The sequence below is a fragment of the Macaca mulatta genome, chromosome 11 (genome assembly GCF_049350105.2).
Source record: "Macaca mulatta isolate MMU2019108-1 chromosome 11, T2T-MMU8v2.0, whole genome shotgun sequence".
Classification (NCBI taxonomy): Eukaryota; Metazoa; Chordata; class Mammalia; order Primates; family Cercopithecidae; genus Macaca; species Macaca mulatta.
The window spans coordinates 123,261,903-123,282,716 of NC_133416.1; the positions used below are offsets into that span (position 1 = coordinate 123,261,903).

Genomic DNA, 20,814 nt, shown 5'->3' on the forward strand with positions numbered 1-20,814 from the left:
CTCTAGTTTTTATTATGTAACTAAAAAACAATACACCCCAATGAAAAATGAAGAATCAATCACATACAAGTTAAGCAGATAAGAAACGGGCATAACAAAAGATGTACATTGTTAACCCCTACAAATCACTGATTCAAAAAAACCCCAAATCTTTAGATTTGGTGAGGGCCTCAGATAACCTATTCACACCGTATCTTAAAACCATGAGAGTGGAGTCATGAGATTCTCTGCCAAGAAAAAACAAAGTTTCCAATTTCTATTTTATAACACTCTACTAACTGTAATATAGAATGGCTTATAATGGCTTGTAGTGCTGTAAATTGGGAATAAAATAACTATGCAACTAGTCTGCCTCAAAGTGTAGAACTAAAACAGTAAGTTCCAATCCTAAGAACATTTAATAGGATAAATATACTAGAAACTTTATGTGCCACTGTATCTAGGCAAGAAGGGATAAAAGACAACTTTGGATCTTACAGACACACGTTAAAATGATAGAACTTAACACCACACATACACAAATGCACCTGAACCATCTAAGCAGAAAAACCAAGTCGGCTCACATCCGAACACACTTCTTGGCAAGCATGGGTGTGAAAAATGGCTCCGTAAGAGCCCACTAGATGATGCCAAGGTTTAATCTGTACAACAAAGTTATACTGCAGGTCAGCCAGCACCTCCCAATATATAAATCATTCCCGGGGAAAAATGTGAGCTCTCCTGCCGGTGTAGTAGTAACTCTCTGAGGCCACTAGGGTGGCATTAAATTACTGCCGCATTGCACTAAATGATGCCCTAGTGAGCAGTAAAACGGATTTGTGGGGCATAATGGGATGGTTTAGTGGGACAGCAGGATGGCTGCCCTGCTCCATAAGGCCATTAAATAGTGGAAGGAGTGGTCTGTACCATAATGGGTTCAGTAATCCTGCAGCAGATAATCTGAAAATACTCTTCCCAAAGTCTTTGCTACTCAAAGAAATAAAAACAAACACTCCTGAACTTCTTGTCTTTAAGCCCAACGAGCACGGTATCACAGTAACATGTGAATGTCTCCTCAGAAAGTATCTCAGAATCTTATGAAGGTACTTATTTTAAAACCTAAAATTTTAGTCTTTTAGACTTTTTTTCTCAGAGAGCATTTACCCATACTAGTTCTTTGAGAGACACTTTACGATACCCTCTTCAAAGTAAAGATGTTTTGCAAAGTGGATAACCTAATCATAAAGTTAGCTTCTTCAACTGTATTTAATGATTCAGCTACATTGCAAAAAGGTTAGAATGAGGAATGCACAGTAGGTAGGAGCGAATCGCAGCGCATCTCAGCAGGAAAGGAACCTAGCACAGACAGTGGGGAAATCAGAGGAAGGCCGCACACTATACGCGTGACTGGTGGTAAGAAGAAACCTGAGACAGGGCCCAAACATGCAGAAATAGATCATGACTAAAAGAACAAGGAAAGGAGGACTACAATAGACATTTCAAAGGAAGTCAGTGTGAAATCCAGTGACAAATTAAATCTAAAAAGTCTGTACGCTGAGAAGAGAAAATTGTGATAAAAATGACCACAATAGGGTTCCAAGTTTGTGGAGAAGCATATATGGCAAAAATTAAGGATTTTTCTTTTTTTTTTTTTTTTTGAGATGGAGTCTCGCTCTGTTGCCCAGGCTGGAGTACAGTGGCATGATCTCGGCTCACTACCACCTCCGCCTCCCGGGTTCAAGCAATTCTCCTGCCTCAGCCTCATGAGCAACTGGGATTACAGGCACGCGCCACCATGGCTGGCTAATTTTTGTATTTTTTAAGCAGAAATGGGGTTTCACCATGTTGAGCAGGCTGGTCTCAAACTCTTGATCTTGTGATCCGCCTGCCTTGGCCTTCCAAAGTGCTGGGATTACAGGCGCGAACCACTGCACCCAGCCTAAGCATTTTTCTTAAAGGCATCCCCCAAAATACAAGACTCTCTGAAAGTCAGGTTGGTACAGAAGTTGGAAAGTCAATGGAACGGTGCCTTGGTATGCATATGGTTATAAAAAAAAAGACCTGAAGATATGTGCATTTGGCAAAGAAATACAGCAATAATTCCAGAAAACAAAAAGGAAAACATTATTTATTTACACTTAATGTGTTACAAAAATAATTCCAGGTAGCTAATAAAAACGTGTAAAAATCAGTAAATAGTTTATTTTTTTTAAGTGAAAAAATCTGGGCTAAGGTAAGCGCAGGGAAAATAAGATGAAAGAAAAGTTAAATACACTACAATTTATATCCTATGTATGTGCTAAAGCTGGGCCTTAACTTGGCTGTGAACTGTCCATAAATCAAAGTTACTGGGAAAATACTTTTTGTCACACAATTCACAACAGCCTAGAGACAAGAGTAAAGTAGTATTCAGCTGTAGCATACCACACCTACTAACACCAGAGAGAGGCTCTCACATGCTCAGAGAGGGAACCCTTAGTGAGCAAACAACTTCTTCAAAAACATCCTCCCTGAAAAATCAATAATGAGATTCATTAGGCTTATCCTTACATCTCTCAACAAGAGGCTGCCAAGGCAGAGCTTGATAAAAGAATCACCTCAAGAGGCAGCGGAGAAGAGGAAAAGGTGTCAAAGCTGTTCCTAAGTGTACACACGCAGCAGTTTGCATATATGCAGGGGGCATATGGACCACCTCCTCAGCGTGAAGCCAAGTCACTCATGCTACATTAAGAAGCCCTGATCTCACTAGAGACATGAATGGCCATCTTCTAAATATGCTTATCTCACCTGAACTTTTTATCCACATTGAATAGTATCAAATTTGAAAGTGTATATTTCAGAGGCAAGGCTACTCAAAATAGCCCAGTCTAGGTGAAAAATCACCACCACTTCTTCTAACTGTCAAATGAGCTGGGGGATTAAGACTTAAACGCCCACTTAAAGAATTTAAGAACCCTAATGAAAATCCATAACGATAAGATTCTTTACTACAACAAAGAGTGGTAAGTCAATGGAATATCCAAGAAGAATGCAAAAATTTTCTACAAAAAAGCAATCTGAGGCCATATCCAAAGAACTAAATGAATAAGCAACTAAGATACCATGACTGCAACAATTTTAGCTTTTAGCAGTTGTGACCAAACACCTGTCTCAATCAAAAAACACCACTGCTAGCAACAAAACAAATTATCTACAGAAAGTCTCTTTAATCCAAATTCTATTGACTTAAGTCAATCTGTTTTTAATGTGTATCTCTACTTTAAAATTAAGAGTAGTTAAATAGTCATTTAAAGGGCTAAGAATTGTCTTGTCAAACTGATGCCTTTAGTTTTGAAGCTGCTAACCAGAAAAAAAGTTGTGGGAGCAATTTGTTAACAGGGCCGACTGTCTAACAAACTCTGAGTCCTGACGATAAAACTGTATCATCTGCATATAAGAAAAAAACTCTTTTTCTTCTGTACTGGAGGAGAATGGAGAATCAGGAAGAAGTGATCTGTGAGGCCAGGAGAGGAATCAACAAGATGCGCCATCATTCGATCTTACTACTATTTTGCTTTTTTTATTACCTACCTGGAACAAGAACAGCTGACTCTTTGGGTTGGATCCACAAAATCCCAAGTAGCAGGATTGCTAGCAGGCTCTTCTTCAAGAGTTGGAGTTGACATTTGGCTCCTCCTAAAAGGGTTAAAAATGTGACTTATGTGTGAACGTAATACCCATACTCCTGGGGAGAAAAATGTTCAGGAGTTGAATACATTTCACTCACACAGTAATGGTATCCTGTTCAAAATGTTTCTATTTGGCTGGGCGCATGTGGTTCATACCTGTAATCCCAGCATTTTGGGAGGCTAAGGTGGGCGGATCGCTTGAGTCCAGGAGTTTGAGACCATCCTGGGCAACATGGCGAAACCCCATACATACAAAAAAATACAAAAATTAGCCAGGCACAGTGGTGTTTGCCTGTAGTCCCAGATACTTGGGAGGCTGAGGTGACTGCTTATCTGTAGCATATAAATTCTGAGTCAGGGATGATGGTGATGCTGAACAACCATAGATTATCCACATGGGTGGCTGAGATAGACACCTTTGCTTACCGATGGTTCAATGTACACAAACTTTGTTCCATGCACAAAACTGTTTTAAGACATTGTATAAAATTAACCTTTAGGCTATGTGCACATGAAACATAAAAAAACTTTGTGCTTAGACTTAAGACCCATCCCCAAGATATCTCACTAAGTATATGCAAATATTTCAAAATCTAAAAAAAAATCTGAACAAACACTTCTGGTCCCACGAACTTTGGATAAGATACTCATCCTGTAAAATATTTACTAGCATTTAAGAGCAACACTCCTAATGTGAAATAAAAAAACAGAAGTATCTCCTACATATCACTGATAATTGGTAGCAAAAAGCAGATACCTTTATTATACAATGAATTAACAATAAGGGGCAATATTTTTGGATTGTTGATTTTGCTACAGCAGATACTGCAAAGTGTTTCAACAGAGGCTCTATAGGGCGTTCTCCCACTCTCTGCCCTCCACTGCCCTCCTGGTTGTCTCGTCTCCCTGTTCTGTGCTGCTGAGAGAGTGACTATGATCTGTTAAGAGTTGTGGAGGTGTAAAGTTGATGGTGATTAAAAATCAAAGACGATAAATGAAAGGAAAAGAAAAAGCAAATGTTTACTTGGAAATAATCTAGGCATTGCAGATGGAAGTAAAAATATCTGTACCAATTATTCTAAAGGAAAGGATCATTTTAAAGTGACTAGAGATAGCTTTTTAATTCTAGAATGTGACATGATTTTCCACTACAATTATTTTACAGCTATCTACTACATCTTCAATGGCCTATTCTAGAATCAATTTATTGGCCAATAAATATTTAGTATGAACTTGCTAAAAGCTGGGTAAAAAAGGACAGGTTTTAAATATGTATCAAAACTTGGAATAGTAGTCACTTAAGAAACATTTCATTGGCTTCTACATGAAAGAAATTATTGGAAGTTACTGACACGCATGTCCATATTCATTCTGTTTCAGAGAATCAAGACTCATTTGTCTATTTTCATTAGTCAAGAAAGTAGACATCTACTCATATTAAAACAGATATGAAACTGTGCTGATTATGTTTACATAAATCTTGATAAGCGGAATAGCACTTATTGACTACTGTTTGTCATTATCGTTTAGGCAATAAAATAATCATCAGCAGTCTTCTCTAAAAAATCAATTCTCCCCTTTTTCCAAAAGTATGTTAGAGAAGAAAGGCAGGGAGATTGGAAAGGAAGGAAAGTTAGGTGGGGGAAGAAAAGAACATAATTTTCTCAAATCAACAAACAGTAGCACGGCAGATAATAAACACCCCTCCAACTGTCATCAGTCTAGTTCAAAATGTATTGTTAATTACAACTAAGGCCAGTACACAATAGTAAATCAGCAAGGAAGGTTCTTTCCCTTCATAATAGGGAAGCACTCATACACTGATATACAAGGAAAAACCAAACCCACTGGTTACTGTCCTGACACCCACAGTAAATCTCTGTGCCAGCTGTGCTACAAAATGTCAGGTCAACACCATGCCAATCTGTACAGTATCAGGAACTTCGAAAACTTCCTCGATAATGAAATCAAGTACAGTAAATGTCTTGATTTTAACATCTTTATTTCAAATTTTGTTCTATTAAATTCAAAAAGATGCAATACTAATCTGGTGACTTCTCAAATTTGGTCACACAATAGTGCAATGTGATTGACATTTTTCAGGTAGCAATCAAGGAGATGGTTACTAAACTATGATCTAGACATAATCGAGAAAACATACTTGGACTGGGTTCTGTTGAGGATGCATTCCTTCCAGACTCGATGGACCATATGATTGTGGAGTTTTGGAGGAATCTTCCCCGATCTCTTTGGACTGTGCATAGTTATCATCCCCCCATCTTGGGAAACTAGGTGACTGGCAGCACTCTGCATACCTCCACTCTCACCTGAAAAAAAAAAGGCAATTTGGAACGTTAAGATTTTCTGAAAAGGTTTCCTACTTCATAGACTACTATCTTATTTAACATAAATATGCATTTTAATTGTTGAAAGTCACATACATGTCGCTTTTCCCCTATTCCCTGGCAATAACACTATCTGTAATTATGAGTAAAATTTGTGTCAGAATGGATTTTTTCCCTGAAACTTTGACCATATGATTTTGTTCTCTCCCTAAATCATCTAATCAGATGAACACTCACACACCCATAAGGGCACACACATAGAGAGGCACTCCTACTCCACATGTATTGGATACAACTCAGAAGGAAGGGTTCATACATCACAATATTAAAGATGCAAACTTCCACTGACTGTTTTAGATTTTTAAATCTTAACACAGTCAGTGAGTTTCGAGGCAAAAGGAAACAGTAGAGGGAGCTTTATACTCATGTAGCTAAATGGCTGTGGATCAGCAGCACACAGTGCGCTGGATAGGAAAAAGAAAAGTAATGGCACAAAGCTTTTAACAAGGTCAAATTTCAAATTTGTGTGTGGGACTGTTTGTCCTTATGCCTGACACCATGTATTTAAAACTTAGTACTAAAACACTGAGAGAGGTTGTCTTGCCATTTTATGTCAGAGGACTAAAAATTCATTGGTTTCTCTCTAGTAACTCCACTTAGTTTTTCCAAATACAGTGGTTATGAATATAATCTATTTCTTTCAATTATGTTCATTATGATTGTTGACGATACTGGTTGTTGTTTACATTTTGAGTATTTTACTACTTCTATCTTATATAGGACAAATACTAAAGTCAATTTCCAGTATTAAATTCTGACTGAATCACTTTTATCTATTTGACTTAGTAAGTATATTATGGATTTTCTTCTCAATAGAACTATGATGCAAAACATCTTAACGAAAGTCAAGATGAAAAAGAAAGAAGCAACCTTATAACAGAAACTCAGTATTCTTATTATCAGTGAAAGATGATGATAATATGAGCTAAATGATCAGGCTTATGTCTATTAAAAAAAAAAAAAAAAGACCCAAATGCTTATATTCTAAGGAAATGAAGCACTCGTTTCCGATAAAAGTATTACCATATTACAAATGAGATAAGAAATTTGAACTTTCTTTGCTACCTTTTATTTTAAAAGTTCCCAACTTGGTTCATGATGCAAAAGAATTAATTTCAATTTTACAATTGCTTTCCAAACACCAATTATAAAACTAGGCAAACTGAAGAAACAAACAGAAGTAGATAACATAGACCTTCTCTCGGAAACATCCTACAATACAGCTAAAGAGATCATATGCCCATGGTATCATAAAGAAACAATTTATGACCAAGGAAAGAAACAGTAGGGAGAAACAAGCCACACAGACTCTTCTGACTAAAGCTAGGCTGAAGCTTTTCAATAGCACTTAAATGACTGAACTAAAATCTGAGTGGTATCTTAGATGGAATTAAATAAGACTTGTTACTCCAAGCTGTTAAAATGCATGTTGAATGCTGTTACCTGCAATTGCCTCTACATATCAGAGGCAAGTGGATATACCAATCCAGATAAGGTATGAGTAACATCACTAATACCATTTGGCCCTACTAAGCCCTCTGCTAATCCAGGAGAACCTTGGCGTTTTTTTATAGGACAAAGTAGCCCATTCTGTCCTATATCTAGAAAAACATGGCATTCAACTACAGAATGTCAAGGCTGACCAGGATACTCTCCAATACAGCATTAAGACTCCTAACCTGTAATTCAACACCCTATGATATGAAAATTTAGGCAAATTCATTTTACTGCAAGGATATTGGCAGCTTTTGTTCAGTTTCGTGTGTTTATTTTAAGGAATAAGGCGACGACATCAGGGGATTTATTTATCCAAGGCCTAACACAATAGCATACAGAGTTAGGGGGGAAGGAATTTGAAGATCCATAGTTAATTATTCCACATTGAAATTCCCCATCAACAAAACCTCTTGTTTCTGAATTATGACTATTAAGACTTCTGAACCGACCAGAGGTCAAGCATCATGCACACAGCAGACCTTCAATTTTAAGTTGAATACAAATTTCACTAAGTACAAGGCAAAACAAAAACAGACAAACAAAAGTGGATAACTTAATAATGTAGTACAATTGTTAAAAATCCAAATTGTGATGTGACATTAAAAACTTTTCAAAATACTGATAATTCTAATTTTTATATCTATGATGATTACTACAAAAGACTGTGAAAGTTCTTTTTTAGTTGAATACAGTTGATTGATGACAAATCCTTTCAAGGAATCATCCAGATTCTCTGCTCTACCAAATGAAAGCTGGAAGTACTTTTTTATTTTTATGAGACAGGGTCCAGCTCTGTTGCCCATACTGGAGTGCACTGATGCTCTCTTGGCTCACGAAAACCACCTCCTGGGCTCAAGCCATCCTCCCACCTCAGCCTCCCAAGTAGCTGGAATTACAGGCATTTGTCACCACGCACAGCTAATTTTTGTGTTTTTTTGTAGAAACAGGATTCCACCATGTTGCCCAGGATGGTCTGAAACTCCTGAGCTCAAGCGATCCACCTGCCATGACCTTCCAAAATGCTGGGATTACAGGCATAAGCCACTATGCCTGGCCTTGGATGTACTTTTCTCTTTTTGTTTTGTTTTAAACCATCTCAGCAAATACATGGCTCTTAAAAACAGACATGTCCATTTCCATTCTCCCACAAAACATCTGAGTAATGTCCTCCAGATAATGTGTGCTAAACTTCGAGTTTTGAATATTGCTTTAAATTATTGCTATCACTTGTATATGACTATTGTTTACCAAGCACTTGTATATATTACCTAATATGTACTACAATCCAATAAAGTACGTATTTATCAGAAAAAATAACTGAGATTCAGAAAAACTATGAGAATTAAATAAGGTCACTCACCTTGTGAATGATATAGCCAGGTTTTATAACTAGGTGTGTTCAGTCACAAAGTTTATGCTTTTCCCCAATATCTTCTTTAACTATAAACATTTATTTAATGCCCACTACTTGCCAAGAATTATGCTAGAAACTTTGAAATTTTGTCTTACTCTGGTAATTTTCATGAGGATTACGTATGTATCACGCTTGATAGTTTATTTTCAAAGTTTAGCAGCCAAGGCTTTATTTACTCTAATGTTCCTGCCAGCTTGGCCTACATTCAGTGCTTATAAATAAATAATCTCATTTCAGCTCAAGTATGATGAGTATCCTTTCCATACTGACCACATTTCTAATTAAAGTGAGGTCAACTACAACAACAACAAAGTTAACAGAGGAACTATACTACTCAACAAAGAAGACAAAAATACTCCCAATTTAAACAATTTCTGAATTTTTCCATGAAGACAGGCAGTTCCCACTGTCAAAATTGTCCCATATAATTAATATTTATTATTAATGCAGACACATTACTGACAGGAAAAAGTATTTATTTAGAGCTCCTAATCGCTAGTCTAACTTTACATCTAACAGGGAAAAGAGTTGCCCAAGGCCTGTCCCTGGCTGACAATGGTCACTGGGGCAGAGACTTCAGTCATTCTCTGATTTAGTATTCTTCAGTTGTTCAAAATTATTTTTAAAAACAACCTACATTTTATCTATATGTGAACACACACACGTAAAGGGGCAGACCTTAAAAGAATCTAAACTATTTAATAACAATAAAGACTAATATGGACAGAGTTAAAATTCTGAAGTATAGGAATTCTGTGTGTTGATAGTTTTCCTTCTCCATTTTGTAAAATCCTTACGTTACTCTACTACCTCCATCTCTTCCAAGAGGAATTTCTGTTTTCTCACCTGTTCCATGGCAGGTAGACTATACAATTGTCTGGGATCTCTTCCCCCCAGGACACTCCTGGATCCTACTCACCTAGGATGGCCTGTTCTGGAGAGGTGGGAGGGGTCAGAGGCATCCCACAGTTACTTGGGTCCTTCACACTACCAAGCCCTTGCTGCCCAACTGTAATGTGGCCTCCAGCACTGGCAACACTCTGAGGAACCGGGATGTCATTCTGAGAGATCAAAACAAATGCTGAAGGGTAAACCATCCGAACACCACCTATAAGCAAAGAGAACAAGGAAAGAACCAGGACTGAGAAAGACTTCACACAAGACTCCCAATTTTATGATTCTAATGGTGAAAATGAGATGCTCATGAAGTACTGCCAAAAGTGATAGGCTCCATTCTCTCATAAGTTAATGGCTGTTAAACATGTGTTCCAACATGATGCATGTGGAATACAGGGACCAAGGGTGCTTCAGGCAAGATAACTACTCAGCATATACCATTGTGTCAAGAGAATTTCTTTAAAAAGATGGGAAAATTATGGAGATTATTTCTGATGAATCTAAATGATTATCTTTTTAAATTAAGGAAGAGGAAGAAGAACAAAGTTCTTCAGGCAAAATATTTTCTCTTACCAACAATTACTTCAACTGCCACAGGGAAATCATCATCATATCCCAACTCGTCTTCCTCTTTCGATTCCTCTTTCTTTTTTAGCACCATCGGGTAGAAATACTGCCATTCCTCAATCAACTTACGAGTGGCTGGGTCTGACATCTTGTATGCTTGGCCTGTTAGCGTCCCATTTAATCCATAAGGACTTACCAGTACTATAGAGGGGAGGAGAAACACATGCTAAACATTAGAGAAATAATTCCTACTTAAGTGCAACACTACATATGTGGTAATTTTAGATTACAGTATCACTGAATGTACATTGCTCTTTATTTCCTAACTCTATTTAAAGTATGATTTAAAACAAATTTTTTAAAAAATTATTTTTGTAGAGACTGGGTCTCACTATGTTGCTCAGGCTGGTCTTGAACTCCTAGGGTCAAGTGATGCTCCCGCTTTAGCCACAAAAGTATGATATTTTGAAGTCTCTTATTTTAAAATTTCTTATTATTTATACACCTCTCACTTCTCACAATTTTTAAAGGAAATAAAATATGGATAGTCCAATGTTATCAGACAGCTATGCTTTGAAGCATATACATATGTTTAATAATAGCTTGTACAATATAAACACTGAATCTTCCAAAACAGAAGAAAATCATTCAACACATATACCCCAAACGCTGCCTAAAACTTGAATACTCTGTGGTTCCTGAGACTCCCTAAACATCTGTGGTAATCAAAGAATAACATATAAATAAAATTTCTAACAGTAGGAAAGTCTTAATATAAAAAAGCTTGAAGCATAATAGTTATCATTTCTGTTTTGACTGTTTTAGAAGTCTGTTGATAAAACAACTCTAAGTAAAATTTATTTAACTCAACGTAAAGGACCCAAAATCCATCTTCTTTCAGTATTTGACCTTGATGTCATTTTCACTGAGTCTGACACAAAAATATAGTTAACATAGTACTGTGAATTACCCAGCCAGTTCACAGCCTTGGAGTGAGTACTTCAATCTTCCAAATAATACTTTCCTAAAGATAAAGACTACTTTTTCTTAATTCTAATTTTTTACAAAAACTCAGCATGGTCATTAAACGGAATGTCTTCTTTTTTTAATTTTTTAAAGAGCTAGATCGTATGTCACATCAATCAAGAGAGAGATAGCTATAGGCATTACATGTATCGTGGAGTCTTTCCGCTGTTCCTCAATGATCCAAATGGGATAAAAATACTGACTCCAACACACACAATTAATCAAATGTAATTTTTTTGTAATAATGCTTCCAGGAAATTCCCACATCAATTGGGATAATTATGCTCATCATAATTATCCATAAGGACAGCAACTGCCTTAGTATGGTCTTCCTCCACACCAATCATGGAAAATAAGCAGAAGAATGCTCCACAAAAGTATTCTAAGACTTCCATCAGTGACAAAAATCAGAAAAACTGAAAGTGGTCTATAGGGACCTGGTATTCCTAACATTATTGTTCCCAACTTTGAAGATTAGAAAGTAAGTTCTCTTCCCTCATGACTAGTTATTCCTACTGTTATTACCATAACTAAATGCTTTTATTCTGAGTGATAAAATGTTGGATGAAGTCAGATGGTCCTGAGCACTTTTACACTCAAGAAAACAGTATTTTAAAAATTCTGACAAGCCACAATTTGCAAATACTGTACAATTTGTACTACACGGTTTAAGAATTGGGTTTTGAATATTCTAGTAGTTCATACACTAAACACCTAACTTTACACAGCTTAAAATTTATTGCAGTAGGGGAGTTGGAGTTAAAAATTAGGACACAGTTAAATGTGGATTCAATGTTCTTTCTTATCTCAAAAAAAAAAAAAAGTTTTATTATCTTTGGGGCAAGAAACAGATGCTTTCATTGAATTAAATCAGAATAGTTTATAGAAAACAAAAAATAAACACAATGGAGGCTAAATGCTCATGACAGGCTGTTACAACAATTATAATATTTTAGTCAAGTCTGTTAAAATATCAGTGTTTTTTAAAATTATATTGTGTGATATGCTAAGACCATTTCAACCAGACATCTCTAATAATGACATATGACTGAACCAAAAAAAGATGGTCTCCATATGGTTCAATCTAATATAACATTTAAAAGCTGTTACTCACAGAAAATTCTGAATTCCAAAGACAAAACAAAGATTTGTAATGCTCAGATCAAAAGGACATGAAGTTATTTTGGTGATATCTAGGTGGTAAAGCTGAGAATTAATGAAAATATGAATGTATGAGTTAAATCACAACTAAATACCTATTACCAATGGAGTTTAAAATTAAAACAAAACAAAGGAACATCGCTAAAGAAACTATACACTGTATAATTCTAGAACTTTGATTCTGATTGAAATTTCAAATACTAAGTATAATGGTAATCTTCTATAAACCATTACATTCCTAAAATCTTGTTAATAAACACAACAATGAAAACCTTTAATTTGTGACTTTGGTCAATTACTCATTGAATTATATTTTTCAAGTATTTACTGATTTTCTTTTGTTCTGTAGGAAATTCTACATTTTATTCTTACAAAAGAATATACATAAGACCATCTTATATATGCGAGAAGCTTCAGCAAAAAACTAACACACTATTACTACTGAATTATGAAATGGTAGTCTTTTCTTCCTTCCTCAAAATCTGACCCTTATGCTTAGTTTTACAATGTCCATTTAAGATAATGTCTCACCCTGCAAAACTTTACTGGGCAAGATGGTTATCCACTGGGTGGTGGATAGGGGTGGAGAGCAGGAACATCCACACTTACCTTGAAATGGTGCAGGTGAAGACTGAGCCATGTGTATATGCTCCTCATTGATCAAATAAATTGGCTGGTGCTGGGCAATCTCCACACTTGTGCATACATTACTTTCTCCATGTAGAAAAAATGTGAAAGCACAGGACAAATGCTCACTACAAAAGAGAGAATGAGAAACTCAACTTTATATTTTGGTAGGAAATGGGTGCTAGAAACAGGAACTACAGGTAAGATACAACTCTACTTTATCAACCATCCAGTAAGGCTGACTTCTAATTATGGGCAAAACAGAAACTTCTAATTCATTATTGACAAACTAAGCCATCAGAAAAATCTGGAAATACGAATATACTGCAATGAGAACTTCTGTAAGTTACTGTACAAAATGTTTCCAGTTTCATTTGCACAAAATCTCTTATGCCAACTATAAATACCTAAGAACAGAGAATTGAAATAGTTTTCTATTGTCCCAGTGTCCAGCACATGACAAGCCAGTGGTCACTGGGCCACTTTAAAAAGTAAGTATTTTAAGTGTTTATTCATTTATTTGACAAAATGTGTTCAAATAAATGAATAAACACTTAAAATACTTACTTTTTAAAGTGGCCCAGTGACCCAGCATAACAGCTCACACCTGTAATTCCAATGTTTTGAGAGGCTGAGGCAGGAGGATAACTTGAGCCCAGAATTCAAAACCAGCATGGACAGCATAAGATCTCATCTCCACCAAAAATAAATAAATGAATTAGCCAGGCACGGTGGTGTGTGCCTGTAGTCCTAGCTCCTGAGGAGGCTGAGGTGGGGGGATTGCTTGAGCCCAAGGGTTCGAGGCTGCAGTGAACTGTGATCACGCCACTGCACTCCACCATGGACAACAGAGCAAGACCCCTGTCTCAAAAAGAGTGGCTTACGAACAAGATCAGAAACCAACCCCTCAGCACACTTTTTCAAAATTGTAACTCTGGCCCTAAGATAGCCATACATATCTCCATTTCTCAAAACATCTCATAAGAACGTTTGCCTGATGAAACAAAATCACTTTTACTAAATAAAGCCAAGCAACCACAATTTTTAAAAGTCATCTCAAAGATGCTGCTTCTTTCCAAAACTTCTCTAAAATATTATAAAGTACATTTGGAGTATGACTCAAAAAAAAAAATGTTGTTTCAAGTGCAAAATTATAATGCTTGAAAGGAAAAAAATGAAATAAAATTAAAATGTTTCTCTATCACACAGTGACACATATATATTCTTCTTTGACCAGTATGTTTAAATAACATTTTTTGTTTTACCAAAATATGACATTTCACCAAAGGAAACACCCAGTATTGGTATCTGGGTATTTAGCATGACAGAGTAAATTCAAGATAGTGACTACAATTTTAAAAGAACTTTGAAAAAAGTTTTAAAAACCCTTGATACCATACTTCTAAGTTTATAAAGTTCACAAAAGCAAAAATGTACATAATTTGCACATCTATAGGTATAAAATAATATAAATAGTAAAAACACTCTGTCCTTTATGAAAATGACACTAGCAACACACCATCTTCTACATACATTATACCTGGCACATTAAATAGGACCAAAATATAGTTTTACTGATTGTGGATTGGCTTATTTTTCAACTGTAAATTTCAGCTAAGGGAGTTTGAGCTGACTTATCCCTATTCATGCCCACTATCCCATGTAGTTACTAGCTTATTTATAAGAAGCTGGTGGGAGAAATAAATGTAGGCCATAGCCACAGAACATGTTCTCTATTCCACCAAGTCCCAACTGTGCATGAGAACAAATACAACCAACATTTATCTAAGAACGGTGCAAGGAGTCTGAAGTGACACTGAAGAAAACACAGTCCTTGCCCTCAAGGAGCATATTCACCAGCAAGAGACTGATATGAAAGCACACAAATAAAATAAAGCCAGGCACAAACATACAAATAATAATAAAATGCCATAGAAAGGCTAAGGAATAGTGATTTCTTCAATTAAGAATATACGAATGCTTTAAGAAGACAAGAACAAATGAAAATTTGAGAAATGTCCATTCAGGTATTTTGCCCAGCTTTTAATCTGGTTGGTTTCTGCTACTGACTTGAGTTCCTTAGATATTCTACATATTAATCCCCTGTCAGATATATAGTTTGCAAATATTTTCTCCTATTCTGTGGGTTACCCTTTCACTCTGTTGGTCAATTCCTTTGCTGTGCAGAAACTTTTCAGTTTTATATAATCCCATTTTCTATATTTGCTTTCATTACCTGGACCTTTGAGGTTTTATTTTTAAAATCCTTGCCCAGATCAACGAATGTGAAGAAGGATTTCTCCTATGGTTTCTTCTAGTAGTTTCATACTTTTTAATTTTTTTGAATTGGTTTTGTATGTGGTGAGAAATAGGGGTCTAGTTTCATTTCTCTGCATGTAGAAATTCAATTTTCCTAGCATCATTTTTTGAAGACATTATTCTTTCCTCCAGTATGTGCTCTTGGCACCTTTTAAATCAAGTATCTGCTGATAAGTTAATTTATTTCTGGGTTCTCTACTCTGTTCCATTGATTTATGTGTCTGTTTTTATGCCAGTGTCATGCCATTTTGATCACTATAGCTTTATAGTATATTTTGAAGTCAGGTAGTGTGATGTATCCCCCCACCACCGCTTTGTTCTGAAAATAAAACATGCAAACGGCTAACAGGTATATAGAAAAAATGTTCACATGAGTAATCAGGGAAATGCAAATCAAAACCACAGTAAGATATCCCTTCACTTCAATTAAAATGGATATCATCAAAAAGATAACACATAACAAGTGTTGGCAAGGATGTGAAGAAAAGAGGACATTTTTACATTGTTGGTGGAAATGTAAATTAAGACAGCAATTATGAAAAACAGTATAAAGATTCCTCAAAATGTTAGAAATACAACTACCATATGATTCAGTAATCCCACCACTGGGGATATACACAAAGGAAATGAACTCAGTATGTCGAAGAGTTATCTGCACTCCCATGCTTATTCATTATTATTCACAATAGTTAAGATATGGAATCAACCTAAGTGTCCATCAACGGATGAATGAATAAAGAAAATGTGGTATATAATACACAACGGAATACTATTAAGTTATAGAATGAAATCCTGTCATTTGAGACAACATGGATGAACCTGGAGGACATTATGTTAAGTGAAATAGGTCAGACACAAAAAGACAAATACCACATGAATCTAAAAAAGCTGATCTCATATAAGTAGAGAGCAGAATTGTGATTATTAGAGGCAGGGGAGTGGAAGGGAAAAGATGGAGGAGGTTAGCCAACAGTTACAGTTAGGAACAATACGTTCTAGTATTCTAATGCACAGTTGGGTAACTAGTCAACAGTAATGCATTGTATATCTCAAAATAGGTAAAACAGAGAATGTTCTTACCACAGAGAAATGATAAATGTTTGAGGTTATGGATTTGTTACTTACCCTGATTTGATCATTACATACTATATACTGGTATCCAAGCATCACTTTGTAGCTCATAAATACATACAATTATTATGTGTCAATTTAAAATAAAATAGAACTAAAAAAAAAAAAAGAAAGAAAGAAAATAGGGTTTAATAGTAGAAAGAAAAGAAAAAGTAAGAGAAACCATGAGGCAAAGAACAGATGTGGTTACAAGAAGGATGTTGTTTGGAAACTCTTAACAGAGGAATGGTGGGATGTGACTGGAAAGGAGTCAAAAAAAGGATGTTGGAGGCCATCCCTTGAGACATCGAAAGACTCGTATATGCAAAATAACAGGGAGTTAATTTTAAGGATTGGTTTTAGAAAGTTTAAAGAATTCTTATAAAAATTTCAAAATAGTTTTCATTTGAATTTGCCATGTCCCAAAACACAAACAGTGAGAAGCATAAATTAAAAAAAAAAAATCAAAATCAAAATCAAATCAAGTATCTTTTATATAGATAACTTAAAAAAACCAAAATGTCCTTTTAAAAGAGACACTGAAAACAAGAAAAATAGAAGTTATAGTGGAGCAGGGCATGGTGGCTCACGCCTGTAATCCCAGCACTTTGGGAGGCTGAGATGGGCAGATCACGAGGTCAGGAGATCGAGACCATCCTGGCTAACACGGTGAAACCCCGTCTCTACTAAAAATACAAAAAATTAGCCGGGTGCGGCGGCGGGCACCTGCAGTCCCAGCTACACGGGAGGCTGAGGCAGGAGAATGGCGTGAACCCGGGAGGCGGAGCTTGCAGTGAGCCGAGATCGCGCCATCGCACTCCAGCCTGGGGGACAGAGTGAGACTCCATTACAAAAAAAAAAAGAAAGTTATAATGGAGATATAACAGAAGGCACCAGTAATTATACAATTTTTGGTAGGTTATTTCATCACTCTGATCGGTTTCCATATATGTAAAAGCACCTGTCAGTGCAGACTGCTGGGCCCCTGAGGCTCTGATTCAGGAGGTTTAGGGTGGGCCCCATAAATCTGCATTTTTAACAAGTTTCCCATGTGATGCTGCTGCTGCTCCTGGCTCAAAGGCCACACTCTGAGAATCACTGGATTTGATAAAGCCTAAATCCCAACTATTAAATTCTATTTTTTCTAAGATCATGTAAAACAAGGACAGGAATGACAGCACTGACACTAGAAAGTTGAATCCCCTGTGACCTAGCAACAGCACTTCTAAGAATTTATCCTACATATAAACTATGGTACTGAGTAGTTATAGATTATAGCACTGCTTGTAATAAAGTCTGAAAAACACTAAAATGTCATCAGTAGAGAACCTGTTAACTAAACCGTGGTATATAAGCTACAAAGTAATGCCCTGCAGCCATGTAAAAGGAAATGATCACACTGATATGGAAACACCTCCAACAAGGACTGTTATGAGAAAAAAGGAACAAGGTACAAAACAGTATGAATAATATACATCCAGTTATATAAAATGGGAAAGTGGGGAGAAAAATATTTCCACACACAATTTGCTTACATTGGCATAACATTTTTCTGAAAATATCATTCAAAAAACCTAATAATGGCTGGGCAAGGTGGCTTATGCCTGTAATCCCAGCACTTTGGGAGGCAGAGTTGGGCAGATCGCTGAGCTCAGGAGTTCAAGACTAGCCTGTGCAACATGGCCAAAACCCCATCTCTACAAAAAATACAAAAATTAGCTGGGTGTGTTGGCACTGCCTGTAGTCCCAGCTACTCAGGAGGCTGAGGTGGTAGGAGGACTGCTTGAGCCTTTGAGGTTGAGGCTGCAGAGAGCCCAGATCAGGCCACTGCACTCCAGCCTGGGTGACAGAGAGACTCTGTCTCAAAACAAACGATTCCTAATAACTTTGGTTCCCTCGGGGAATGAAATGGCATGACTAAAGGAGAAAGAGATAATTCACAATATTCTTTTATACTTGTTGAAATGTGGGGTCATGTGCCACACAGAAAGCAATGTGAAGGCAAGATCTGAGGAAGCCCTTGCCTCCTATCCTTATGCAGCGCTGCTTGTTTGGCCAACCAGGGGAGTGCTCTAGAGGAAGCCACGGTGCTTCCGTTTGGCATACTTGGCGCTTAGTCAAAGCCTGCTGAGACCCTGATTTTATAATCCAACATACTGGTTACTTGATTAGCAAGCCATCAATATCTTTATCCAAAGCAATGCTAAAAATGGTGAAATAAAAATTGCACTGAGAACCGAATCCTGTGTCATCTCATCAGATAACTCCAAGTTACAAATTCAACAGTGAGTTGTCACTCATTCTGCTCTAAAGAGAATAACCAAAAAGGTTATGTCAAATGTCTTGATAAAATATGGACACATAACTATCATATTTCTCTGATCTAAAAATCTGCCTGTAAGTAAAACCCAGGTGTTTTCATACAAAGTCCAACCTCCCTCATTTCACAGATCAAATTTGAAATTGTTAAAATGAGATCAGATTTGAGAATGAACACTGAAGGGGTTCTACAAATAAAAAGTATAGATATGTTAGGGTATATGAGAAGTGGGAGGTAAATCTTTATTACAAGCTCTATACCATGTTCTTTCTTCTTGTCACTTATTACTCACTTTCACCTGAACCTTTACTCACCCCATTTCTCACCCCATTTATTTCATATACTTTCATTAAAAATTTTAAGAGACTATGGAGATCATTAAAGTCAACCTCTTTCTGATTTGGAGGAAGGCAAGACTGCGCCCAAAGTTACACAGCAAGTTCAGAGCACAGTTGGAATAAAAACCTGGTCCTTCTTAACATAGCGTATAGTACATCCAAGATTTTCTACCTTCGATCAATGCTGCCTTCACCCCTATTCAACATCAACATAAATCAGGCACAATGTAACTTAAACTAGTCCCTGCATCAATTCTACTATCTCCCTTACTGCTATAGGCTAGAAGATACTATCAAATGAATACACAGAACCAAAAACATGGCAAGGTCAAAGGAAAATTGGAGCTTCACCCCTGTTCTCTTGGGGGCACATCACTTGACAAGTATTCCACGCCTTCTCAACTCTGTTTATTCTCCACTCCACTCAGTAAAACAGGTCTGATTAAACTAATTCCTTGTTTAATCTCTTTCTCACCTTAAAAATCTCTGCAGTTAAACTTCACTCACCCTTCCCTAGAGATTCCTTTCTTTCTGTGAAGGCACTCCTATACTTACTCTCTTCCATCACAAATAATCTTTATTTCTCCCTCAATTTGCTTCAGGTAACCCAACCCTGAAGCACCTCCTCTTGATCATGCTACCCTTTTTTTCACCCTCTACCAACTAATATCAAGTAACTAACATATAAATAAAATGATAAAAAATGGAGACATTAATACTAGTATCATCACTAAATAATCTACACAGAAATGAGACAAATAACTTTTCTAAGTATTATAAAAGAAATAAATAAGGAACTAAGAAAATAATGCGAGTTGGGGTCTATTCTAAAAAGGGATTGGTCAGAGGAAAGCTTCTCTGAAAAAAGAAAAAAGCAGGGGAAGGAAGCATTTAAATTGAAGTTTGAATCATAAGAAAAAGCAAAGTGGTAAAAAAACTATTACAAAAAAATTGAAAATTATATGTGCAAAGGTATGGAGTTGAAAGGTTTGCCATTTACAAAGACATTTTTAAAAGGCAATGTGGCTACATCACTGAGAAAATGAAAAAAACTACTGTAATTAAACCTACTGGAAAGACAAAGATTATCAGAGTAGCTAAAGTAAAATAAATCCATCTACATATTGCACAAAAGGCATGCAAAGTAAAATTACACCAAAAGTTTAAAAAAGTGTAGAAAATCATATGCCAGATGAATTCTAACAAGAATAAACCTGGTATAGGAATAACAATAAATAAAACAATGAAATATTTTAAAACTTAAGTTCATCAATAAATATATAAAGAGAAATTCAAGAAGAAAAGTAATCAACCATGAACATGTACACAGCCATAATGGCATGCTATATTGCTCAGAAATACATACAGAAAAAATCAGAATAAGGAGAAACCGACAAGTCTAAAATTAATAAATATTTTAACATGTCTTCTAGTGAATATCATGGCTTTCCAGAAAGAAAGAACGTATAATCTTTCCATGAATACA

At 36.2% G+C, this 20,814-nt stretch overlaps 1 protein-coding gene across 4 annotated transcripts in view; it reads right to left on the bottom strand.

The window, feature by feature from the left end:
- MED13L (mediator complex subunit 13L) overlaps positions 1-20,814 on the bottom strand; it is a 319,067-nt gene that overhangs the window by 52,005 nt on the left and 246,248 nt on the right. For all 4 annotated transcript variants that reach the window (NM_001261532.1, XM_077952955.1, XM_015152845.3 and 1 more), the window contains 5 exon segments: positions 3,550-3,654; positions 5,809-5,974; positions 9,883-10,071; positions 10,434-10,628; positions 13,224-13,369. In NM_001261532.1, the coding sequence (NP_001248461.1) occupies positions 3,550-3,654; positions 5,809-5,974; positions 9,883-10,071; positions 10,434-10,628; positions 13,224-13,369 (801 nt within the window).